This window comes from Taeniopygia guttata, chromosome 7 (assembly GCF_048771995.1).
Source record: "Taeniopygia guttata chromosome 7, bTaeGut7.mat, whole genome shotgun sequence".
Classification (NCBI taxonomy): Eukaryota; Metazoa; Chordata; class Aves; order Passeriformes; family Estrildidae; genus Taeniopygia; species Taeniopygia guttata.
The window spans coordinates 12,106,281-12,133,778 of NC_133032.1; the positions used below are offsets into that span (position 1 = coordinate 12,106,281).

The 27,498-nt window shown below is 37.8% G+C and overlaps 1 protein-coding gene across 1 annotated transcript in view; it reads right to left on the reverse strand.

Annotated features, from left to right (window-relative positions):
• The window catches only part of PLA2R1 (phospholipase A2 receptor 1), a 37,098-nt gene extending 11,763 nt beyond the window's left edge, over positions 1-25,335 (reverse strand). Inside the window, exons 1-20 of the mRNA XM_030278347.4 lie at positions 25,040-25,335; positions 21,683-22,066; positions 19,311-19,478; positions 18,065-18,238; positions 16,787-16,900; positions 15,990-16,133; positions 14,876-15,064; positions 13,329-13,486; positions 11,849-11,956; positions 10,297-10,409; positions 8,060-8,229; positions 6,899-7,101; positions 6,460-6,605; positions 5,894-5,978; positions 5,389-5,521; positions 4,958-4,993; positions 4,383-4,540; positions 1,867-1,931; positions 1,427-1,530; positions 2-144 (exon numbers count right to left, since the gene is read on the reverse strand). Coding sequence (XP_030134207.4) covers positions 2-144; positions 1,427-1,530; positions 1,867-1,931; positions 4,383-4,540; positions 4,958-4,993; positions 5,389-5,521; positions 5,894-5,978; positions 6,460-6,605; positions 6,899-7,101; positions 8,060-8,229; positions 10,297-10,409; positions 11,849-11,956; positions 13,329-13,486; positions 14,876-15,064; positions 15,990-16,133; positions 16,787-16,900; positions 18,065-18,238; positions 19,311-19,478; positions 21,683-22,066; positions 25,040-25,148 — 2,904 coding nt within the window. The 5' untranslated portion in view covers positions 25,149-25,335. The remainder of the gene's footprint in view (position 1; positions 145-1,426; positions 1,531-1,866; positions 1,932-4,382; positions 4,541-4,957; positions 4,994-5,388; positions 5,522-5,893; positions 5,979-6,459; positions 6,606-6,898; positions 7,102-8,059; positions 8,230-10,296; positions 10,410-11,848; positions 11,957-13,328; positions 13,487-14,875; positions 15,065-15,989; positions 16,134-16,786; positions 16,901-18,064; positions 18,239-19,310; positions 19,479-21,682; positions 22,067-25,039) is intronic.
• Between the last annotated feature and the right edge of the window lie 2,163 nt (positions 25,336-27,498).

Below are 27,498 nucleotides of genomic sequence, written 5' to 3' on the forward strand. Positions count from 1 at the left end.
CTTTGAATCCAAAGTGCAACCAGCCTTTGGGACATGCTCCTCGTTGATTTGGGTCTTTTGGAATCTCCTTCTCTATCTTCTTTGGAATTATACGTTTACAAATACAGGGAAGAGAAACAGTACAGTTTTCATCACCCCAGAGTCCTGAGCAAAAAGAAAAATCACAGTTCAGTGTTGGTTTGAGAACTGGAAAGAATTTGTTTCTTAAATAGCTTAGATTTTGCTTAGTGTTTAAGTATAAAGAGATGTACATCAAATACATTTGGACATACTGCATTACAGTGGATTTGATGGTCTATGAACACATCCTTTTATTTTCAGTTTAGTTCATGACTCTACCCTGAGTTATATAACACATGATTATAAAACCATTTATTTTTAAAAAAATTATGAAAAAAAAATATGCCTTCCAGATAAAATAGTTTGACTTCCTTACACTGAAAAATTTTGGCAAGATCCAGGTGATGATATGAAATGCTGACCTGCTTAGGAGGAAAACACACTTTTCAGGAAACTCAACATTTTTGGCCACCCCCCACCTTTAGCCAGCTGAGAGGGGAGGGTGGGCATCTCTTCCTTTTATCTGACACTAAATATGGCAATGGCAAACTCAAGCACTCATAAGTCATGAATCAAAACCCCCAAGATTACATGTGGAGAAAAAGAAGGTTTTATGTTTTTTCAGGTTTGACTTTTGAGCCTGGGATTATAAGACTGCAGCTGCATTAATCTTTTTTAGCTCTTCTCATAAATACAAAGCTGGCTATTTCTATTTTCCTTGGACCCTGACCTGTTTACTTTATCATATGACTTGCATATCATCAGAAAACAGACACTGGGAAATGATAGCAAGTCAGTAAACCAGCAGCACTGCAACTTTTTTTTAATACCCTAGTAAAATACAGAACTTTGCCATGATTGAAAGGCTAGCACCAAAATTATGGCACCCCAAAAATTCCTCAGCAGATTGGCTATGGGATCAAAAATAAGGTAGACACCTGAGTACTTAAAAGTCATATGCTGATAGAAAAACAGTTTATAGATGTAGGAAAAATTGTTGCTAAGTCCATGTGGGTCATTTGGTTATGAGAAAACTGTGAACCCCAGCAATGCATTAACATTATTGCTGTTCCACATAAAAACCCAGTTAAAACTGAGGTATCAATATCACTGAAATCTTTGTATTTTGACATTAGAGAGCTGTAACTATTATATACTTTCAAAACCTAAAACCTATTCTCTGAGCATATTAATGATATTTCACTATTCCTTCCTTAATCACAGAAGCAATCATGCAAATTATAACCATGGAACAGGACTTTAATATGGATTGCATTTCTCAAAAGCAATGAAAAAAATATAAACCCTTTGCCCAACAACAGAATCAAGTTACAATTACTGCAGCAAAAGGAAATATAAAAGAAACCTGTTTGTGATGAAACGAAGCCACATCTTTTCCCAGGTTTCTGCAGATCTCTTTCCCTCCCTTCATCCCAGTTCTGGTACGTTACTGGTGATTCATCTAACCAGCTGCATAGAAACATTAAGAATGAAGTTCCACTTTTTCCTATCCTTACCTAAAATTACACCCTCCATTAAAGGATTCAAAGGAGATGCAAGGGAGAGGAAAGTAAACAAACAATCACTGTGACCAAGGTCAATATAAATGTCTTTTACAACCCTATCAGAAGGAATACTGCAATGTGGAGATAAACTAAGAGCAATATTATTCTGAATGATATTTACATGAGAATTGAAATTGTCTCCTGAATATCCCACTCAGTCACCAAATGGCTTTGGCCCACCATACTGGGACAGGGCATGCCAAGCACAGCTCACAGCACCGTGGCACACACAGGCTCTTACCGGAACTCATCACTGAGGTTTTCTGCGTGCAATCCGATCCACCAGTGAACATCACTAGTCGACAGCTATAAAAGAAATGTTTTGCCATGTGTTTAGATGTTGTTACCCTTCTACCAATGCATTAACAAACTCCTAAAGTCAGATTGTGTATTCAAGTAGCATTTCCATTGGGTTCCAATGGGAAGAACAGGTGCTAAATCCTGCCCATGTTAATTCATGTAACTTCAGTGGGATTGTTCATCTGAGCAGAGCAAGATTTAGTTCCCATATTCCCACAGGATTGCAGATGTGTCTTCTGGAACCCAGGAATTTATGGATTTTAGGAATTCACAGCCTATCTGGTTTGAAAAGACTGTCATCTTAGACCATAATTTGTTTTCCCCCAATTCCTAAAATTAAACAATAGCAAGTGTTTCCTTTAAGCAGTAACATAGTGCTGATCCTTGATGTTTCCAACATACTTTCTGAACATTTACTAAATTTGTATGGTTCATACCAGCATATTCTAGAGATGCTTTCCAGATTGATTGCTGTTCTCATGAAAGGATCTAGACCTTTGCTTCTAAAAGGCCAAGTTTTATTGAAAAGCCATAAAAGTACTGTAATTCCAACAGCCATGTGTTACTGCTTTGCCAAATTGATTCTAGTTTCAGCTATGAACTGGTTTCATTTCAGGGTTAGCCACTCAATCAGAGTTTTGGGGCTTTAGGAAGAAAAAACAAAAAGTTCTGAATGTGCAGGACACTAGAGAAGCCACCCTGTATCTGTGAAGCATTTATTTTTTGTCAGAAAGAACTGAAGTCCAGCCTATATTGTGCTTCCACACTATCCTTCGAGTTACAGTTAAGATTTCTCCAGCCCACATCTTATTTAGCAATATCAAATGAAGAAAACACATTTCTGACAAAAGACTCTGAAATGCTCTCTGATTTGGATTTGCCTGGCCCCTGAGTTTAAGTTTTCTAATCACAGCACTCAGCCTACATATTACAGTTTTTAAAGAAATAGTGAAAAACGTGATTCCAAGTTTCATGCTAAGGAATTTTAACCAAGTTTTCAAATGACACATGCAAAATCTATTTGGACTGCTGAGTATTATTTTAGTGATTGCCATACTTACTCATACTTCCACAGGAAAATAGTTACAATCACTCAGGGACAAACATGGCTATGCTGAGAAAGCTCAGCCAAAGCCAGCAGGCTTTAAAACAGCTGTGTATGTTGAAATCTGAGACAAAACCTCTAAGAAGTTAAGCTGATTTCCAGTATAAAGAGACTAAACTTTGCTTTTTCACTGCAGAATGCTCATAAACTTTTGAAATACCTACTGAATTTAATGATCAATCCACTTTTAAAAGATCTCATGTAAGAAAACATTACTTTAAAGCAGCATTCTGATTATCCATTTTAAGTGATCTTAAGTTGGAAAAAGTATAAAAATATTAAATATATATTTTTTAAATTTATATAATTTTTTTAAGTTATATTTTCAGAGTCGGGTAATGTAGTAATTACATCTCATCACAGTCACTGGTAGATGTGGAAGAAGACAAGACACCATACCCAGTTATGTTGCTTTTCATTAAAAGCTTTTTCTGCCTTGATCTCTTGGTTTAAATCTCTTTCATCATGCTTTAATATATTATTACTTAAACAGGAGATTAAAATTATACATAATTCCTTGGAAACTGAAGGACCCCATATTACTACAACACAATTTTATTTATGCTTTCTGTTACAAGTTAAAAGCAGAGAAGGCCTGTACACAATAAGTGTGGGTCAAGAGCTTTTCTACCCAGAACCAGATGTTCTTTTAAAGATTACAATATAATATCCCTTTACATTACAGCTGTAGAATTTTGTCCTCATTAAGGCAGACAGAATATTTGCAATAATTTTAAAAAATTTTCATTATTTTGGTTTTACTGAGAGCACCTAAAAGGAAACAGATTCAGTTTCTTGGGAATTCATCTGCTTGTGAAGCTATTTCTCACTTTCAAAGCTGTTTGTTACATCTGAAAGGTTCTAGAGAAATTCTGCTGTAAAACAGAGGAGAAAATTTAGAGGAAAATATCTTTTTTCCCTCCATATAAAAATCCATTGTCACAAGGAGGAACAATGGCAGCTCCCCTTGCCCAGGGGTGGGCAGAGAGGAAGAAGCAGAGAGGGATGTACACCATACATGAAACACAACTTTCTCTTTGCCCCCAGTTACTTTCCCAGCTTTGGGATAGGAATCTGTCTTTTGCTCCTCTTGGGTCTTTTGAGGCAGATTGATCAATCTGCTCAATAGTAGAGCTGATTCTGTTGATTTGAAATGTTATTGACTTCTTAAGCTAAACAGGACTTCAGGGAGAGCTATGGGAAATGAAGACAGCAAGACCATTGTTTCTAAAGTAAAATGTCTTTTGGATTCTACCTGGAATAACAGGCAGACTGATTCTCTGAAAGATACAGCAGAAAATAGCCAATTACTACCTGAGGGTTTATTTTTTAAAAGGGGTGCTTTTTCTTACCTTCCTTATTTTATTTTGAATAAAGGTTTCTTCACCAGAAGAATTTATTATTGCCAATCCACCACGAAGCCAGCCACAGACAAACTTACAGGTTTCCCACTCTGCAGGGCTGACATGGAAAAGATATTCTGCTCCTTGATAATATGACCAGGGCAGTTCTAGAAAATGAGCAAAAGAGTCAGTGGTTTGCAGGGGTAAAAAGTCTCATTTCAATTCTCGTATTTTTTTTACCCCCATGGCCTGCCTGCAGCCACATGTCAGAGGACAAATATGCCACTAGGAACAGCAGAACCATAGCTAACATATCAATTTGTGGTGACAAAAAATGGAGTATGAGTTTGGTTTTTTTCTAAAAATCTATCCCCTGAGACTGCAGCACTATCAAGAGCAGTATCTGATGCTCTGGTATTCCTAAACAACAGTGGCAGATTTATCTGTAACTAATAATTCCTGCAGTGTTCCTTACTGTAAATTTTCAACTTAGAATATTTTAGTTATTTTATTTTTAACGAAGGCTTAAAGTTTATTTCCAAGTGAGATTGTTTCAAGATGAAAAAAAGAAAATATTTTCATACCAGCTGTGTACCAAACTGGACTCATTGGTTTGACACCTGTAAAAAAAATCCCAAACAAACCAAAAATCATTAAGAATACTCCTATCCTTGTTAAGGGACAAAAAAGGGAGTTAAATGTGGAATAAAATAAAATAATCGCTACACTCACTAAAAGATATTTACAGCAGGTTTTGTGAATAACAACTTTGAATTAGTATTTCCAACTAACTGGTAATCTTGCTATGTGTTTTTAAATTGACTGTTCACATTAGATCTGTTAATTGAACAATAAACAAAAGTGGAATAACCCATTTGGCTTTTCCATGATTTCATGCAGAAGACTGTGAGAACTCCAGAGGTGGCTAAGAAGATTTTTACATTTTTTTTTCCTTGTCTCTACTGAATTGCAAGTAATGTGTGTAACAGACAGCACATATTTATTAACATTCTACCTTTTGGTATTTTGCATATCCATTCACGCTTTTCATTGCAGTGTGCTGGAAAGACTGTTCTGTTCACTTTGAACACACCACAGTTTCTTGAGTCATCTTCAAGATACTTGTCCTCCAAAAACGAAGTTACAACCTGAAAACAGAACATTCATTCTCTTTCACAGACAGCCCAAGATGTAGCATTTGAAAACCTCATCACAGAATAAAAGGAAAGATTTAGACATCTGTGTACAATAAGAACATCTCAGCAACAACTAGAGAATTGCCTAAATTATGATGGTAAAATACAAATAATTGGGTCCATGGTCATGTCCTCTCAATGTCCTGTCCAACTCATTCATATCAGACTTCTTCTTCATAAAAATAAGTGAATAACTATGAAACCTAACAACTTTTTGACATGATTAACAGCAGTTGCCCACATCTAAAAGCCTTTGCCTCGATTCAATGTATGCTCAGATATGTCATGAAAGGTTACTGAAATACAGAGTAAACAGATAGTTACAGGTGTTCTGTCAGACCACTGCCACGTCCCTCCAGAAAGTGCATTTCTTTTATTAAATCCAATCCAGAACTGCCTCTCTTCTGTTCTGTAACAGAAAAAAAAAACAAAAACAAACCATTTCTCATGAATTTTTTCCTTAGCCATTTCAGAAATAATTTTTTAAAAATTCAAATACACGTATTCATTTCTTCTTGAATTCAATATATCATTCCTTAATACATTTCTTAACTTTTTAGTTGAAGTAAACTCTTGCTTTCCACTAAAATGTTAGATTATGTTTTACAAGATGAAAACATTTAAAATAGGATTAAAATAGTAGAACCTCAATTTCAACGAAGAATGTTAACTCACAAAAACACCACCTTGACAACAACAGCTGCTCAACATTTACCACAAAGATCATCTTCAAAAAGAATCACATTGCAATGTTGCTGATGCATTTCACCCATTTTTAAGTTCACGTTAGAGTAGGGACTTCTTTGGACACTAGTAAAGAGGATGGAATAATGTAAATTGTAGATTAGTATGATTATGATAAATCTTGTTGGTGTTAAAAAGATACTTACCTATCAAAAATTGTATATAATAGATTGTTTAAATATGTCTCTTCATAGATGTGGCTAAAACTAGCAAGATGGGCTCCAAAATCTTGACATAACGCTTCTGCTTCATCCCATGTTCTTCTCATCAGAACTTTTTCATTGTGAAATATCTACAATAAAATAAACATTGTGATAAATGTAGTTCACTTTAGAGAGCAGTTTTTTCAGAAACCCATAAAAATCAAATATTAGTCACAGTTTTTCCAAGCTAAAGGCAGGTATATTCCAAGCATAGCTCTGATTTTTGTTACTTTCTCCCACTTTTAAATGCAGTGCAGGATGGTAACAGGAAATTTTTGTTTGTTGAGTGAAAGAAATAATGCCTCATTAAAAATGTTTTAGGAACAGCACATCCTTAAGCTGATGTAGAATCAGAAAAACTCAAAGCCACTATGACATGTACCTTGTAGCAGTTGAGCAGATTAGGTTCTGACTCCCATCCAAAATAGCAGGAACTCGAATATTTTTGAAAAGTAAGTTCAGGCTCTTCATAGGAATTGACTTTTTGCTTGCACAATGACATTGCTCTGAAGTTCTTACAGCTTTTCACCTCCCAGTAACCAACAGGGTGCTCCCCTCGCATAGCTACACATCCTCCAGAATGACCTAGACATGGGAATAAGTGCTGAATATCAGAATAAAACATCTGAATTTTTGGGGTTTTTTTGGTCAAGTGGCTGTTTTATTGATATGAGTATTTGGATAAAACCTTAATGAACTTAAAAAACTAGCAAATTCTTTGGTCAGTAGCCAATTTATAAGCCTCTGTTGGCTGGCTTGAACTTGTAAAATGAACCAAGACAAACAGCACCTCTCACAAAATGCAGGAGAAGAAATGCAATTAAAAACATTACTTTTGCAAAATGCGGTAGTAGAGCAATAAATGTAAAGAGTCCAAATCAGAGAGCCATTATTAAAATGGAGTATGTTTATAAACATGTCTCTATTTTCAGGTATTACTTAGTGGTTTATGTTTCAAAGGTTAAACAACTGTTCAATTTTTTCACTTGTTGTTTCCTTGGAATATTTTCTTTAGAATTATTATGAAACAAACAAGATCAAATTAAAAGGGAAGAAGAAGAAGCCTCTACACATTCACAGAAATGTGTCCAGCAACCTCGGACCTATTTTTCATATAAAATACCAATTTCAAACTGTGACTGTTACTGAATAAAAGTCATTACTTTTCTAGGCTCTTTTGCTGGGAGTCTCAGGAAGAAATGTAGGGAAAACATCACGTTTGGGTTTTGACTGTATTTTTTTAAAAATAATATGTATACAACAAATGTATTATAGTTCATAAAGGAATGTATGAAAAACACGTCATGGGAAAAGCAGAATTTCAGGGATTAGCTGTGTCTGTAAGGAGGGCCTGACTGTGGGCAACTTCAGGTTCTGGAGCCAACAGCAGATGTAAATTTATCTCTCTGCTCTCCTGGCCAGGCAGGGAGGAAAGGACCAGGACTCTTCAGTCCCTGCTAAGCCCTTGGTGCCATGGAGAAGACAGCACCCTCCCCAGTATCTATTTCCAAGCCACTGCATTTTTTACCAGCACACTACTCACGTGGCTGGTACTTGTTCCAGTTTGTGTAGCTCACGGAGAGATTCTTTCCTGCTGTACTGAGCCAAAAGTATTCTCCTGTGTTGTTAAGGTCTTGCAATCCTATCCAAAAATAAGTTCTCTCAGATTCTGCCATGCTGCGGATCATGCTGTTGATAAAAGCTTGTTCAAACCTTAATAAAATAATCAAAAGAAAGGTTTTTAGAATAAAATAGATAAATTGGTATTTCAGTGAATAGCTCTCATGACATTATTTAAATTATCCCAGAAGAGAAGAATATAATGGAGGTACTTAATTTCCTTTACAGAATGCTGTGGGAAGCTTGAGTCTGTAGTACAAGCCATAATTTTTCCCTATTTTTTCCAGCACTTGAGCACATAAAAGAAACACTAGAAACATATCTTATAACCTCAGTGCCTGACTTGCAAGATGTAAAGACAGAATGTATTAATGATGCACATATAAACACAAGAAACTCCATATATGAAGGAAAAATGTTAGTGGGGTCTGAAAAGGCTCCAGAAGAATCTCTGCACAGAAATCTTCTGAAACCAGCAGACACACAAACCAGCACTAAGAAAACCAGATCCGAAGCACCCAAAGCACCAGTTGAACTGACTTCAAAGAATCGCCTTTTTCTTCTTTGATTTCTTCACTAAAGTTATGTGAGAGATATACACCTTTTTGCAAGTTTATAACTGCTATGCACAGTAATCCAATTTTCACTTAAATGCAATTAGTTTTGATATAATTGTTATAGGATTATACAAGAATGTTTCCGTTTATGAGGACATTTAATCAGCTGACAATGAAAATTAAATAGCAAAGATGTTCTCCAGTTTGATAAAGACTCATTTGACTTTCTGGTTTCACAAACTCTGAAAAGAATGGCTAAATTAATGTAAAAAACTGAATATAACACTGTGAGTGACTCAGAACTTGTATTTAATTTTAATTTCCTCTGGATGTTCTCTTTTTATGTCTACTCTCTTTCCTCTATAACTTCCTATCTAATGAACATTTTAGGCTCAGCAACTGAAAAGTTTTTGCAGTTTTCACTCCAGAATAAAACCCAGCAGTAATTTAACAAAATCACTAAACTAACTTGCTACTCCTTGCTACTGCTGCTAACTGGAAGTGGAAAATAATATCATAATTAGTGATGGCTACACCAAGGAGTGAAAAAAATAAAAATAAAAAAAATCAGAAAAAGACAGAAGACATGATTCTAGTGATGTGCAGCATGCCCTCAGTTCCCTGCTACATTTGAGCTGCCAATGCTCAGCTCAGCAAGAATTTGTCCCTTATTTCCCCTTAAAGGACCTTTGTCACACTGCAGCTCAGTGCTGCACACCCTGTGCACAATCCTGAAACCACTGGGCAGAGCAAGTTCCCATTGATGTAAATCCTTATGTAGGGTAGCCAGTGTTTTCCTAAAATACCTACCCTACTATTTATCTGATTGCTGGGGGTTACTTCCCCTGGTCTAAAGGGAGCACATATTTCCTCCTTATATTTTTTGGGGTTTGGGTGGTTTATTTTTTTGTTGCTGTTGTTGTTTAGGGGTTTTTTTAACAATGAATATGCAGCAGTTGAAGTATTAATGTAATTTATATTTATGTCAATCTTTTATGGAAAGCCAACATAAAGGGTAAATAACAAAGAGAACAGAGAAAACCCAAGCATCTGGACACCTACAAAGGAGAAAGCTCTTGCTTAAGCTGGAATAGAGGCAAATAAGAACAAAGCATGGGAAAACAGTAACAAATGCTTTCAAACATTTACTCTCTTACGGTGTTTGCTGAGAAACCACAGAAAATGAATACATAAATAGAAACATTTATAAATCATTAACTGATTTTGATTAAAATTTTATATTTTTAACTCTAAAGATAAGTATATTTTCATTTTTCAGTACACCTTCTAAGTACACCAATAAAGTTTCTTAAAGATGTTAGATACCCCTGCAGAAAGCATTTTCTTTAAATTTCTGCATGTCCAAGTGTGCACATTGCTAGAAGTGTTTGTTAGCCTAACAGTTGCTTTTTACTGAATTTATTTTCAATTAAAAAGTAAGGCAAAGCACACCTCTGATTTTAGCTGATGTTAGTAATTATGCTCATCTCTCAAACAAATATTATTATTTCACAATGGTAATATGTTTCGCCATGCAACACTTTATAATGTTAGAATAGCTCTTGTTAGAGGTATCTTCACACTGTCTAGTAGGATTAACTACCTGTTTGTTACTGATACAAGTGCAGATGGGCAGAAATAACCACTGGAAGCATGTTCAAAACTTCGAGGGGTACTGTCGATTTTGTAACAATATCCACCATGTCTTTCCCATCCCTTAAAAGAAATGAACATTATTTTATAGATTAATTATTGTATAGTTGTTAAAAACTTGGCTGATGATCCTTGGCAACCCTATAGATCTTTTCTTTCCTACCATGGTTGAAGAGCAGTTACCCTCAAGTCACTGAAAATGTGGATATCAGATGAAAGTGGCTGTGCCTGTCTCATTTAATCTCATTATTAGTCTTTTACTTCATACTATTCACCCCTGGATGTCCAAAAGACACTACCTGGACTGGTGTAAATTCTGCTGGCATGAGTTCATGCAGCATACCTGCTTGGTTTTATGATTAACTGTTTTAAATAAGCAAGAGAATAAATATTGACCAGTGTCTCAGTACCTTGAGATGCAATCCTGAGTGGCACAGGACTGAGAAGAAGTTGAAGTACTGTCAAAATGCTGTCTGCTGCTGACTGCAAACTGCTGACTACAGCTTGTCAAGAAATGCTTGATGCCCTGCACATTTTTCACCCAGTGAGGACTGTGACAAACCCTTCTTACACTAATAACACACAAAATTCTTGAGTGACAAAATACATTGGTCCAAATGAAATAAATGCAGTCACCCTAAACATTTGGAACTATTAAGCTGGAATCAAACAGTAATGTCCATAATGGTATGAGAAGAACTCTGGATCTGGACACTACATCTGGCAAAAGGCTGCATCTGACTCCAAACAGTTCAGTTTCAACCTTCTTATAATTCAACTGAACTGGTTGTGTTTCTTCATTTCCCAAGAAACAAGACAGGAAATTTAAAAATTTAAGACAATGAGCCAAATAATAAAGCAGCTTAGAGAAGAGAAATTTTTTCCTCCACTGTTTTGACTACAACAGAAATTCAACAAGTTTCCTCTTTCCATACAGTGAAAAGGAACTGATGGTAAATTAAGTTGTACTTCAACATGCTTCCTTTTACTACCAGAACACAGAGCCTAAATGCCTGAAAATATAATGCAATGCCCTAGTTAGATAGCTGTGCTCCTTCCCATTTGTGTTTGAAAGCAAATGTACAAGGGAAGAGTTCACCCTCCATGTCAATGAAACTGATAGGTTTTCACCCTGACATTCCATTTCAGTGTATGAAAACCATGTGTGGGATGAGGCATCATATAACAGCCATTATTTGTACAGATGGTGGACAAATGGGTTTCACTTTTGATCTACAAAGAAATAGGAACTTGGGTCACAATCACTGATGAAACAACAAGCCATGAAAGGCATCTTGTGAAGGTTTTTAATCTTACATTAAAATTTACTTTACATATTTTTAAAGCAAACAATGCAATTTTTCCAAGCAAACATGTATGCCTTTAATATGAAGAACTAAAATTATCTATTTGCATCCATATGTTCTGTAGCTGTATTTAGAGGTTACCTATATAATTCTATGTCATTAATATAGTTCTAAAACAACCACAAACCCACTTACCTCTGGACAATTGGATTCCAGTTCAGGGGAGACACTATTAAATTCCCCTGCTTTTTTGCAGATATAGAAAGATTTGTCTTCACATTTTTTAATCCTCCAATGTCCCTCCTAAGGAATAAAAGAGCGTATATTCCATATATACCCATATTCTCATGCATATCTATACAAACATTAGATCACACTCTCTCTTCCTCTTTTAACTCTTCACTAAAAAAAAAAAAAAAAAAAAGTAATTTTTCTCACTCCATTTACTTATCCATGGTTCATTTATTTCTACCAACACTGTCAGCAGGACATCCCAAATCAATTACACAAATGGGTTTGTATGTTTGACTCAGTCTTCAGGATGTAAAGCATCTTAATTAACTAATACTATGGCCATGCCAGAGCAATTTTCTTTCTAGCTATCACAGTTCTTTGTAAGATTAATCTCTATATTTGAACAGTCCTTACTCAAGATATTACAAACTTTGTATCATTTAATTTTCACACATCTGTACATACTGGACATATATCAAAAACAGTGCTTGAAAAATTTTATCTCAACTCTATTTTTTCTTGTATTTTACTTTTTCATTTGTTTGTTTACACTTGCAACCTGAGTAAAATACAACTTTGGAATATAAAACCCCCCATTGTTCCAAAGTCCTATTTTCTGCTTCCAGTAGGAACAGACTATTCCCAGTCATTGTAATTGTCTTGATTTTCCCCTGAGTTAAAGACTGCAACCTGGACCCACTACTGTAGAGACAACAAAAACTCTTCTTGATACAGTTTTCACACTCAGAAAAAACATACTTTGCAAAAAAATTTAAAATTATAGTGCTACATATGCAAGTAATGTATTTGTAAGTTTAAGTACTGTTAATTGCAAAAGTAAAGTAAATTAATGAACACATTACAAAAGAATTGGCAGTGCCATGAATACCAACAAGACAGGACAGTGTTGTTTCAGCATTACTCCCTGTTTTACAACCCCTGACTGATCTGGTATCAATCTCCTGCTATCAACTTCTATATTTTCAAGTAGACCTAGACTACTGTTTTGAAAGACTCCATAAAATTTATAGATATTTACACAAAGACAATACAGGCCCAGCTGACAGTTTTTCAAAACATGAATTTGAAACTTTCAAGACCAGAACTTATGCATCATAAATTATGATACACACTACTTGGATTTTAAATTACTTTATCAAAATACCCACTCATATTTGTTTTCTTCCATTTGGCAGGCTTTATATATGCAGTACTTTTTACTGAACATAAGCTCAAAATCTGTGATTTATTTTCTGTGTATCAGTACTGCAGTATGTATTGGTTTCTAAAGGCTGCACTGCATTTATCATAACATGAATACATTAGGAATCAAAAACAAAGTCATACTCCAGGTCATGGTTTAAAATAGTATGCACAGCAAGAAACAAAATTATTATGAGCTAAAATAAAAGTGCCTAATTCTTTCAAAAAGAAAACTTACAGGTCCTTGTGCTGAAACACAGAGTTGTCCTGTTCTTTGAAAGGTGTTAGGTTCTTGTCTGTGCCAGTTAGAGAATTTTACTGGGGTGCTATCTGACCACTCAAAAACAACAGGGGTGCTATTACTGTATAATCCAATCCATGTCTCTGTTACATTTTCTGTAAAAGAATAAGTGAGTTCAGATTTTAATGGTGAAGTGATAAAGCCTGTTTTTTCCTCTAATATGACACTACTATTAAAAATTATTCATGGTATTTTCATAGAAATGGTGTTCTTTCAAGAAAAAATAAAAGTTATATAAACTTTAGGAAACCTTACTGATGAGACTATATTCTACTGCTCTTGAAAATGAAATAATTTCAAAAATAGAATCAACATACCTGTTAATATGCTTTGAAATCATAAAGAATACAAATTAAGAGCATATGCACTTTCTTGAAGTGTATGGGACAGAAAAACTGACATGAAAGTGAAATATTTCTTATAATTTTCCATGGGACACTAAGCTTTATGTTTCTCTAAGAGTTATAGCATCCAGTGACAGCATAGTGGTAGCCAGGATCTGACAAATATAGGAGAGACGAGGCTTGCATTTTGATGTAAAATCTTATTTTACCAGCTACTACAGGAGAAAAAGCACTCAGGCTTTCAGGCATGTAAGCCCTTCTCCTGAAGAGAAGCCTGAAGCAGGCTGGAGAGAAGCAGCAAACTGAAGCTGAATGCAAGTTGAAAACAATTACACCTAGCCATTACAGCATCCCTGCAAATAATGGTATTTGCTATCTATGGAGAGTCTTAATGGAGGTGAGGAAGATGATGGAGGCTAACCTCCTAATCTCCAAATGACACTACCGAAGCTCTGAGAGAGAAACTCACAACCAAACTGTGCAGCTCTGCCAGCACACTGGTGTCAGTGGCAGGCAGAAAATATTCACTTTTCTTTGCTACTGTTATGATAACAAAAGTATTGGCTTGCTGCATCAAAGAGCTTTTGTTCATTAAGTTCCTTGTGTAATTATGCTACCTCACAGGACAATGTGAACTAGCAGAAGTGCTTTGATACGCCCTGCTGACATCAAACAGGACTTTGCCCTCACAGTAACAGCAGCAATTTTGCTGGGTGGATCAGGCCAGATTGCAAGCCAAAGATACACTGAATTGGTTCTGCTTCTAATAATTCTATAACACTGCTTCTAATAACTTCTAATAACACAACTCTAGTATAAGGCTGATGACTGAATATTTTGCAAGTTTGCAAGGAATCACGCAAGAGCAGGAAAGGACAAAAGCTAGCATGTTTACTACAGCCTCACTGCATCTGCTTTGTGGAGTCATATCTTTATTTTAAGAATGGTTATTGGAAAAGGTGACTATGCATTTTTAAGACTCCTAGAGTGGGCATGCAACATGATTTCTTTTTTTTGCAAGCATAATTTTGGTGTGCTACATAATATAGTGCTTAGATGGTAACAAGTTAAAGAGCTGCACAAAAAAGCACCACAAAACACTTCAAGAAACAGCTGCACACTTATACTCCCCAAACTTACCACTTTTAAGCAAGTTAAAGAGGAGCTCTTCATCTGCCATGGAGGATACACTAATGAGCCTGCTATTTTCACTTTGGCATGAGAGAGAAGCATCATTCCAGCTCTTCTCCTCTTTATGAAGTCTGTAGCAGTTGCGATTGTGTGGGTACCAACCAGCATCACAACGAGTGGCATAATACTGCCATGTATCTTTAAATGAGCACACAAAGTTCATATACATTAGACAGAATTGCCAAACTTACGCTATGTTCATAACACCTTTTTTAACCTTAAAATGCTGAAAACAGAGTTTCCCAAGATTACTTAAGGAGGTCAAAACACCTGCTCTATGGATCATCACCTACCAAGCAAACTGAAATTTCTTCCACTTTATTTGATGATTGAACCATTCAGGCTGCTGGACTAGTGCAAACACTAATTCAGTTTAAAACAGTTTATTTCCCTTATTACCTCTGAACTTGGTTCAAAGACAGATAAAGCTTTTTCAGATGCATTACTTATAGAAAGTTTGTAGAGTCTTTCCTTACTACCTGAAACAAGCTGCTAAACTTTCTCTAAGTTACTAGGAAGGAGATGAACCCATATAAGCATCTCTTATAAAACCAAAAATTTATGTTAGAATAAACTAAATTCTGTTTTTAACTTTCTCACAGAACAGGAGCCTGAGTCATTCTATGTGCTATATATATCCTATACTCACTGTATAAACACTTGAGGTATATGTACACTTCTTAGCATATCAAAAGTACAGCATATTTATACAACTTTCTCCTCTGTGGGCCACTAGTTAATTCCATTCACACTGAAAACCTATTTTGCAACTCGTGTGGCTCTTATTGTAATATAAAAGAGAATGAGCATACTGATGGTGTAAGGAATCAAGTTTGTATTAAAATTGTTTGCTCTAAGACTGAACAAAGAGTGCTTTGTTTTCAAAGACTGAATTTAAACAGAAGAAAGTGTCATTACATCAGTTAAAGTAAATTGTATTCAATTTAAACTAGCAAACCCACACATTTAGTGCAGCTGGGACCCTGCTCTTCTGACTTTATAGTCAGGTGGCTCCTCTTGCTGCCCACCCACAAATAGGATACTGTAACACTGAGACACTTACCCAGTGTTTCATTCTCTGTCTCATTTAAATATTTTTTGCATACAAAAGGTAATCCAGATTCACACAGATAACTGTTCCAGCCATACTTCAGTCTTGGATTAATCACTGCACAATTATTTTCTTTAAAACGGCTATCAGAGACATCTGCAAACACATTTTTGAGAAGCACAAAATTACAAAAAATCAGTTCTTGATTGTAAAATGGTGTTGTAAGGTTCTCTGCAACTTCTTGAATTAATGTATAAACATCCCTCCATACCTAAGCTTCTAGTAATATTATACCAGTACTAAGGACAGTTGAACATTTACCATGCATTACATGTGTGACAATGACTCCTTGGCTGCTGCTCTCAGATGAGAGGCTGAAACAAGCTTGAGTGTCTATAATTGCTGGTGGACAGGCTTCAAAATGTAACAAACCAAGTCACAAAACTCATGTTACTGTGCTAATGGTAATTAAAGCTTGTTAACATAAAAAAATTTAAACTCCTTTCCTCCATGAAAGTAGCTACAGTTTTTAAATATGCAACTGGAACCTTAATAACATCTTTAAAAATAAATGACAAAAGGACTAGACCATTAATTCTTTGAACACATAGATCTCACTTGATGTTATATCCCTAGAAAAGCTTTCAGTTCATGAATATGAATAAATATTTCTAAAAAAAAAAATTGCACTCATTCACTTAATTCAACTTTCAAACATAGCTGTAGGAACAGCAGTTCTCTATCAAGCTGCATTTATAGAGAACATATAATTATTCTGCTATAACATATGCAAGAGAAACATCAAGTACTTGCTCTCCAGTTCACAAACATTAGTGGTGCTCCATCTGACCACTGCCAGCCAGCATCTTCATCCAGGCGATTCAGGCCCATCCACAGCATCATGTCTGTGGAATTTAACTGCCCTGAAACAGAAAAAATAATCAAAGTAATACTGCATGCTTTCCCCAAGCTTTAAAATATCTACAGGCATAGACCTGCTGTCCTGACTTGTTATAATAGGAATAAAACAAAACTTCAAAGCACTCTCCAGAAAGTTCAGACTTGTTGGCTTTTTTTTCTGTCCTTAGAAAAAGTAACTTACTTTTTTTAACAAAGACATACTTTGTTAATCGACACAGAGATGAAAAGGAATTAACTCAGAAACCTGAAATCCTTCAAAAGTCACTCATTCTGCAAGCCCTTCCTGCATAAGTTGTAGCTGACCTTAGAAGTTAGATCTAGAACAAGCAGCTAAACAAATGCTAGCCTGTTTACATAAACACTAGCCTGTTTGAACTTCTCATAAACCAAAAAACTTTCAGAAACCTTTACAGCCTTGCAGGCATACCAAAAAGCCAATTAAATAATTTTTTAAATTTCCTGTTAGCTTATATCCTTCAATTGAAAACCAGCAATAGTGGGAAGCAATGAACAAGAAATCTGAGGCAACCTTTGCATCAGAGCTCCACCACCTATTCCTCCACTTGATTTTCTCCACTCACACTAAAACACCCATGAAATCCGTGCTTTCAGAAGGCTCTGCACAATTAGTCTGAGACATTTGCTCCAAGGGAAAAAGCAAATTGCTTATCAGAGAAGGAGTAATATGTATTTTTAGAGCTAGCATTTTTTCCATACAAGACATTTACTTTAAGCCTGCATAAATGTTCCTATCATTCCCATTTAGTGAAGTCCAGCTTACTAGGAAAGCTTAGCAGGAGAAAGGGACACCAAGGTACATTGCAGAGAAGGTAAACCCATGTATAATTCTCCAAAGTAAACAAACATACTCCCTTACCCCAGCTGCAAAATGAATGGGAATCTCTGTGGGGAAGGAGAATTGAGACAATTGCACCCTCAGGTAACACCATCACTTCTGCACTTCAGTTTATTAAGGTGGGGACTTACCTTCATCCTTGCTCTTTCAAATAGCTCTGCTGAGGTGTGTTACATAACAAAGTCCCACAAGCAGCAATGGGAGAGACATCACACAGGGTATTAGGTTCCAAAGTTTATCCCTTTGCAAAGCTAAGGAAGAAATCTAACTACAGGTTTCCTACAAGGTCCCTAGACAAATGTCTACTCACTGCTTAAGTTACTTATGTAGTTCTGCTCTTCAGGGTCGGTGACACTGAGCAGGTCCCCTCCTTGCAGCTGACAGGCAGCCCGAGCCTCACGCCAGCTCAGCACAGACGCGAAGTTGAACTGGTAGCAGATGTGTGTGTTGGGGTTCTTCTTCCAAAAGATATCACAGCCACTCTCTACTCAGAAACAGATTTGTCACCAGCTGCCCAAGACTCCAAACCAATCAGAAACACAACACCTTGAATCATTTAATTATTTAATGACAGCAGTATCCCAATGGAAGCACGATTATGATTGCATTTTCTGTTACTCTGTTAACACAAATAGGGCACTACTGAAATAAAATGTTGCTCCAAATTTCATATGGTTGATAAAACACTCGGGAGCTGATCTGCAGCTGGTGGTGATTTTCACAACTCTCATGAAGCCAACACAGCTACATTTTAATTTATTCTGGCTAATAATTTGTTTCTAAAACTGAGCGTTGAAATATTCAAACTGTGAACACCTCACCCAACTTGTGGCAACACTCACTGGATCTCCTTGGACCTTGTACTCAAGAGAATAAACTTCCTATAATTAAAAAGGATAAGCAAGGCTGCAAATACCATCTATTTTAGTGGCTGTCCAGAAATATCCACTACAAAGACACATTTACAGCTGGTTTTAAGATGCTTTGGAACAGATCTGAAATGTCGCTTGAGCAGGAAAGGCTTTTCCAAACCACTTCTACTGATAGAAGATATTATTTTGTCTATTTACACAAGAAGCTGAAATATTCACAAAGATTGTACATCCAAAGTCTTTTCAACAGCAAGCAAGTATTTTTAAAGCTATTGCTTTTTAGTATTTTAGGCCTGAGACATATCTGAGCAGTGCACAGAAGAAAAGGAATGTGCCAGATACAAGGCACTCAAAAGCAGAACGTGACTTTGCAAGAGCAGCCCTTAGGTTTTGTGCTCCACATAAGCTGCCTATGTATCACTGGGACAGAGTGCTTTGGCTGCAGGGTACGGTCACAGGGTCCTTCTGCTGCCCCCTGTGGTTTTGCTGTTGTGATGAGGGCTTTGAGCCTCAAAGGTCAAATAATAAACTACAGCAAATTTGCTAAACGTCTTCCTTTCTGCTTTTTAAAAAGACATTTCCTTCTAAGAGAAGGGAAGTAATCCAAAACCAGACTGTGTCCTAGTACTACTAATAAAGAATAAACTCTTGGAGGAGGGAGAGAGAAGACAAGCAACATCTTACCAGCATTTGGGCAAAACCCCCATTTTTCATCTTGTTCATAGTAAGTTGTTGTGGCACACCACTCAGACTCCTTCCCATCTCTGGTACACTCATAATACCACTTGTTGTTATATTTAAATGGAAAAACGCATGGGAAACCAAAAGAATTTCCAAGCAAGGTGTATGTTTCTGGAAAAAAAAAAATGCAGAGATTAAAAGAATGCAGACCGCAAAAAAAATTTTTGCCCCCATCTGTCATTATTCCTGTATTTAGTAGTAGTGATAAAAATAAAATGTCTCAAGTGACTTTTAAATTTTATTTTATAATTGATAATACAGCATTACAAGTGTGAGCAACACAATTTCAGTAAATAGAATATGGAAATAATAACTTATGAAATTTGTCACCATGAGGCGCATTCTTGTAACCTACTCCATTAACAAAAAAAAAACCCAAACAAAACCACAACCCTCAAAATCTGATCAATGAACACAAAGTCTGCATCTACATTTCAGAAGAGCCACATATAACAACCATTAGTTAAATCAGTAGACTCTCGGATGCAAATTCTACTTATTTATTAGTCTATGACAGATGAGTAATTTAACAATATTCCCCTGCTTCTCCTACTCATTATAAGGTGGATTTCTAATGTGTTTTTCACTCTCTTTGTCATTCTTTGGGAAAGGAAATGTACAAGACAAAGGAATATTAAATAGACTTTTAAAAACAAGGTTTTATCCCATGGAGAATAAAAACAGCCAAAAAAATTGATGCTCCATACATCTGTTGCCACAATCAAAGCCTTACAAAATATTTAAATATTTTCCTATTGCACTTTGAGGACCAAAATATTGAGAGAATCCAGTGCAACTGAAAGCTGTAAAAGCTTTACCTCAGTGAGTGTCTCTTAAACCTCAGAGCTTCTAAAAAAGGTCAAAGAACCACAATCACTCTTTGAATGGAATTGTTTATCAAAGATTCCACATTGATAGGTTTAAGACCAAAGTCCTTCAACTACAGAATCAATACATACTCCCAGGTTCCTAGAGGTTTCTAGAGTTAATGGCTGGCTGTGCACATATAAAAGAGCAGTTTACACATTGTAAATCCCCTTCTGATGTGAATGAACAGAAAATACAAGGAACAGGTCACAAAATAAATCAGGATTGCTTTTCTGTCTGCCTGCTATCATGCTGCCAGCTAGAGGGATTATCACAGTCCTGGCAAGAAATCAAAAAAAAAAAATCAAATTCAATTGCTACAGACCTCTTACCACTGTTACATACATATATATATTTTTTTTTTTTTTGAAGGTAGCTATCCCTGACACCCCTTGTGTGGGGGACAAACAGGCTGGCTTGCATGTGCATGAGTTGTGGTAAAAGGTGGAAAACAGAACCTGAAAGAGATTTTGCCAACACAATTCAATACTTTGGTCCTAAAACTAGGCTAGAAGTAGCTACCTAATGCTGATCCTCTCCCACCTCTCTGAGAAGTTGCAGTAATAGGGCTAAACCAGGTCTACTTCCATCTCACTGAGATGGATTTATATATTTTTCTGTCTGGTCTGAAGTATGAATTCCATTAGGTTTTAAAAAAGAGGTTGAGCACTGTAGTACTTTCCCAATTATCACAAGTCCCAAAGAAGGAGTTTGATGAGAGCAGAGTCTGAGCTACATCTACAGGGGAAATCACTAAGACCAGATCTGGAACCCAAACACCCAGTTCAAGTGGGGAAAATCAACAACTTCAGTCTGAGGCACTGTGCAAACATCAGGTCTCTCCCTCTTACAGAAATGCTGAGGAAAGGGTAAAGGTACAGGCTGTCTGTTGCTGTTTGAAGTCAGTGGGTTTATCTTAGTCCTTAAACCTATTCAGTTCTGCAGACCTGGATCTTGATGTACATTCTTACACCTTCACTAGCTGCACAGCAGAATCTATCAAACTTCTGATCTCTGTTTCAAACTTTGGCATGTTCAGAGTCCAGGTGCAGAACATTGCAGACATTGGTCCATGCACACTGCAATTTCAGACTGATTTTCAGTGACAGGAACTCCAAATCCTTTCTTATCTCTCTTTAGGTTTATCTGATAATGGAAGCTGCAGGACAGGCAACAGCAAATCCTTAGCAACCCTTTTAATTTGAGAGGTGATTTGACATGAGCATTTCCTTCCAGTATCCTGCAAGGATACTGGTGGGGCTGGGGGTCAATTTAACAAAAGCATTATCAACTGTGTGGTATGCTCATCTCAACCACTACACATAAAACAACCTCATAAACTTTGAGGCCCAAACCACAATAGAGGCTGGAAGGGATCATAAGCTCCCTCCAACAGAACTTCTGAAACTTTTCCCATCTATGCTTCTATGGCAAAATTTTATTCTTACCTTGAAATGGGTGTTCACAAAGGTCTTCATCATAGGACATATACTGTTTCCATTGACAAGTAGATTTTTTTCTGGCCACAATATGTTTATTGTTTTCAACTGCTAATTTGAACTCAGATACACCAACTAACGCTTTTCCATCACAGTTCCACCACAATGAGTACTGAGTTGAATCACATTCAAGCATAGTTAGTGGCTGCTCTGGTCTGCTGATATTCAGCCCAAGACAGGTGCTGCTGCCTACATTGAAAAGACGATGGTTGGATACCCATTTCCATAACATCTTCTCTGAGAGCTGACCGCAGTCTTCCAGAACAAGGCCAGCTCTGTCCACTTTAATGCACAAGCTGGAATTTTCACTCTGGATAATAAATATCCCTTTACCTGTAGGGGGAAGAAAATCCAACAAACTTTCAGTTAGTAGAATACTGCAATTGTATTAATTATAGTATTAAAAGGCAAACATTTTAATTGCAGCTATTTAGGAAGAAAACTGAAAATATCCATCAGAACAACTGAGACTCCAAAAAACTAAGGAGTGCTAGTCTAATTTTACTGCCAGCTGATTTTTCTGAACACACAGACTACTTGCAAGCTCACAAAAATAAAACCAAATAATACTTCTCAAGTTGGATAGACAAAAATAACCTCAAACAAAAACAAGAGGTGCCCAAAAACATCAGTCATATTTAAAGAAAAAAGACACTGGTCACCAAGACAGAGTAAAGGTCACAGTAATGGAGCAAAGATTTAAGCAATACAACAAGTCATGCTGCATACTGTGAAATAATTCCCAATGCAGATTGGAGAATACAATTAAATATTTAAAGACTGGAATTGCCATATTCATTCTTTACTCTGCAACTATAGAAAGAAAATAAGCTGCATTGTCAATAGGACGCAGAAATAGCAGGATTTATCTATGCCATTAGAACTGGTGGCCAAGGGTTAAAGTATGCCTTTCCTATTTGATACATATTGTTCAACCATTTGTGACTACCCTCCAAAAGAGCAGATGTTGTGGGGCTAGCCTGACATCCCAGATTTTTTGGAATCACACAGAAATTCACTGAAATATGTGACATCATGTTGTAAGCATGTGAAAAAAAGTCAGCTGTTTAACATCTTGGGAGCAAAAGTTTAACTGATTGTATAGACTGAAAAAAAAAAAAAAGAGGGCAGCTGAAGAACTGAAAATCAGCAAAATGTGAGCCTGTAACAGCTCAGCTACTTGATTCATTCAGAATTCCAATGGTAAATAACTCAAGGCGTTCTGTCCACATTATATGCGAGATTATTTATTTTATGCCTCAGGACCATAAAATACCTTTATGTGTTGAGAACCTTAGCAGCACTTCCATTTTGCCTTCAAATTTCTGTGATATTTTCAGCCATGCATACTTTCAAGTTCCTGTAATTCACTACAACTAGCATACTGAAGCACTAACTATGACAATAAAAAATTTCCTCTCAAACTGACATAGCCCACAAATGAAATATGAGATGCAGAGAACCACTCAGATGCTATGTTTGAGTTTAGTGCATAGAGCTTAGGTGTGGCCCTAAAAAAGGAAGATGTTTCAAGCAGCACCGTGACAGTGCTGTCTAACAAGCATACAGGAGATCAGCTCAACAATATAACGCGCATACAACAAGCAGAATAGAGATTATATGGATTATGGAGAGATTTTTGGTTACAGATTCTACATAGAACACATTATGATTTACAGAGAGGTGGCACTGCAGATTGTGCCACTGTAACAGTGGCTATTTCCCCCATGGCTATAGAGATTGGCAGTCTGATGGAGCAGGAACAAGCCCTTCTGACTGGCAGCAGGTGAAAACCAGTGAAGTTTTGCCATTCATACTGGTTTCACCCTTCTTATCCAACCCAATCCTCCATGGGCAACACAGGTGTCTCTATTTACATGGCCAGAAAGAGTTTCTGCCTCTCATACTATGGGCATGTCTTTTCAACAGCAGTCTATCTTTGCTGACCAGAAAATACACTGTTAATTTGCTAGGTAACTGAAAACTGGGATGTTAGCACTTACTAGTGCTAAGTGATTAATGAGGTTCATTCACCAAGATACTTTGATCCACACGGAGATTGTGAGTTTGACAAAGTTTATCTATATCCACAGCACACAGCATCTCCCATACAGCACCAAAGGTGAAGGATTCTCAAACTTTGAAAGCCTTTATCTGTAAGGCCCTTAAGAGTTGCAGTGACTGCTGAGAAAAGATAAGGTTCTTTCCCAGTGTATGCAAATAACCCATCTGGATGATCTTTGTGAACAACGTCCCTTTTTCATTCTGGGGCAACTTGTGCCAAGAACAGCCAGACCATAACTCTTGAGCCCCCTTCCAAATGTGGTTTCCATTCCCCACATACGAAATGTACTTGGTAAGAGAGCTGTGCTTGCCTGAAGACTGCCAGGAAACAGCCAGCTCACCACAGAAGTAAGACATGAGAGATGACAGGCTCAGTGACAGCTCCATCAGCTCCAGCTCAGCTCTGTCTTTAAGAGGGGCAATGAGACAACTGGAGCAACATCAAGCCTGGGAATGCCTCCAGGCTCACCTCTTCTGAGCTTGCAAGGCTACACCATCCATTTTACAGCTGCTCACACAGATGGGTTTTGTTACACAGCTCCTGGTGTCAGGGAGAGGTCTGTGCCCAAAGTCCTGCAGCTGAAGAGCTGCAACGGAGCTCTGTGGCCCCAGAGGTCTCCAAGAGCAAAGGAGACAATCTATGCTTTATAAACTGAATGAGTGAAGGGAAGTCTTTAGAACAGATCCACTTCTCTACATCATGCCTCTCCACACAAGGTCAAGGTGACAAGAAACATATTCCCAGAAGAGAAGCCTGGAGCTGATGTTCAGCCCCAGATGAAGATTTAATTGCTGACCACTACCTCCAAGTTCCTGTTTATTTGGGCTCAACACGGCTAATCGGGAATAAACAGCTGTAACAAAACTAGGCGAACAAGATAGCTTCATTTCCTTCCTCCTTACCTCCCATTTCCTTCCCTCCAAAAAAGCAGAGAGAACTGCTTATGTGATAATGAAGAAATCAACTGGGATTTACTGGAAATGAGAATGAAACTATCGCTACTCTCCCCGGGTGCACTGAGGAGCGCAATGGGCAGGGGAATAAGAAGCAGTGAGGACGCGAAGCAGAGCCAGCGGGGCAGCCCCGAGCGCGTCCCGGCGGGGCTCTGCGGGGCGCGGGAAGCCCGGCGTCCCTCAGGGCGGCACGGCTCGGCACGCCCGGGGCCAAGGGCTGCGCCCGCGGCCCCCGCCCGCCGCACCGCTACGCTCCCCACCCCCGGGCCGCCCCGAGGCGTCACTCACTCCGCAGGGAAGGCACCGCGTCCCGGCCGAGCGCGGCGGCGCCGCGGCCGCCCAGCAGCAGCAGCAGGAGGAGGAGGAGGCAGCCTGCCAGCAGCCGCACCGCCGGCATCGCCCCGGCGCCGCCGCCCCGCTCCGCTCCGCCGCGGGACCGGAGCGCCGGCCCTGCCCCGGGGAGGGCAGAGCGGCGATCCCACCCCGGCGGCGCAGGAGGGCCGGCCCCGGGGGCGGCCCCCGGGCTCCCCCCGGCAGGCTGAGGGAGGGGTGCGGGCACGGTCCCGCCGGGAAATGCCTCCCATGCAGCTCCGGCCCTCAGCTTACGTCAGAGCTGTGGATTCACATGGACAACATACTGCTTAATAACCTTATTTTCATTCTACTTTTTCTTGTCTGTACCCCAAGGACTTTTATCTTTAAAATAACCAGAAAACAAATAGAGACATTGGCGGTGAGAGGTCACCGTCAGCACAGTCCGTATTCCCAGGTTCGCTGTTCTGTACCTGAACATCCCCACTGTCCCAGACTCCACTCGGAGACTTGTGTTTTCCACTAGGTCAGCTTTAACCTCGAAGTCATTTTATGTTTTGGCATGGGGAAAAAGAATTGCCATCTTCCGTTTTGCTACCTCTGTCTTCAGTTGAATATTTGCAAGAGCTGCCCCCTTGGGCTGAGTTTCAGTCTTGTAGAAAGTCAAAAGCAGAACCTCTTGGCTAAAAATAGAGTAACTTTATGGGAATCCACAGGATTGTTTCTTTTTAATCGGCAAAAAGCATGTTTCTGGTGCGATCTTTATGCATAGCAAACAAGTAAGTATATAAACATATACACAAGTGTAAAAAAATAAATGCAGTGCTGGAATTGACACTCTTCCCCCATGCCTACTTCAGCCATGATAGAAGGCTGGAAAAGAGAAGCCTCTGGGCTTGGGGAAACTTCTTTCTGTTGGTTGGTAGACAAAGGACTTGAGAAGCAAAAGAAAATAAACACTTAGAAAGAAGTATATAAATGGAGGAGTTCCTCCCCATTTAACAAATTATAAAAGTGTCTGGCAGGACAAACAGGAGGAAATACTGCTGCAGAAGCTGGTCTAGGAGTGATCTGACTTTGCAAGGCAGAAGGGCTGTAACTCTCAGGTGGCTGTGGTGTACCTCTTCTCAGGAAAGCTGCAGCATTCTGAAATTTTCAGATTCTGGAAGAGAAACTTGTTAATGAGCCATTTATGAAAATCTGGCCATTCAGACCTGTCTACATCTCTTCTGAAGTGTTTGGCCACTGCTTTGAGTACTGAGCTCCAGAAAAGGGCTCTCTTCCTGGGTCACACTGAGAAATTCAGCTCTGTTCGTCATAGAACATTTAAAAGTAATAGTGCCAGAGTGCAAAAATGAGACTGCTGTGGGAAGGAGTCCCACTTCAACTGGATTTTTCTGCTAATTTCAGCAAGATCAAAGTAATCACATTCTAATTATGTATTCCTAATAATTATCTTATAAAAGTATTTTTAGTAAATATCTTGCTAAATGCAAATTAGCAACTTTAATAATTCTAAGTGGTCTTCCTTGCTAATTTTATTTACTATTGACTTCTTTCTCTTCGATTAAACAGTTTTTTACTGTCCTCGATCTATTTTGTTCTCACCAAACAGATAAACTATAACTGATAGTTATACTGACTGAGCTATTTATAGCTAAGGTATACTTACTAATTTATAATAAGAAGAATTCTTGGCTGGCATAATGATACCAACATGATTGGCAACATTTTCTGAAGTAAACTTGATGGTAGTTAATAATACCTTGCTCATTAAATGGTACAATTTTCCAATTTTGGGGGATGGGGGGGTTCAGATTTGAAGATTTGTCTGTCTTCTTTAAGGCATTTGTTGTATTGATTTGACTTCTTTGTTTTATTTTATTCTCTGTCTAGAGCCCACTTTCTATAAATATTTTTTTCTTCATGTTAATGGCCTGTTCTCTTCCTTTTTTTGTGCATATACATATGTATATATGCATATGTATATATAGTTTTATATTTATATATAGATATATATACACATATGCACTTGTTTGAGCACATTTGCCTTTGCTATTCAGGTACTCTACACAAATGTTCAATTCCTTCCCCTGTCTTTCCTTAGACTTCACCTTCTGTGTGAGATCTACACAAAGATATGAATCCAGTGCTTGTTCGTTCATGACCTGCATCCACAAATAAATCCATCATTAAATTTGCACTAATTCAATTTGCTTACAAACCCATTGCTTTTGCAAAGCACACACACAGATCCAGTGTGCCATATGTTCAGCACCTCCTTAAACAGTAATTTCTGCTCATAATCTGGAGTCTGAAGACAGGTCGCATTTTTTCCCCAATCAGCCAAAGTGGGAATAACAAACCAGAAAAAGAAAAGAAGGCCCAAAATTCCTTGCATTAGCAGCACCCAGCAAGCAATAATTCCATTTTTT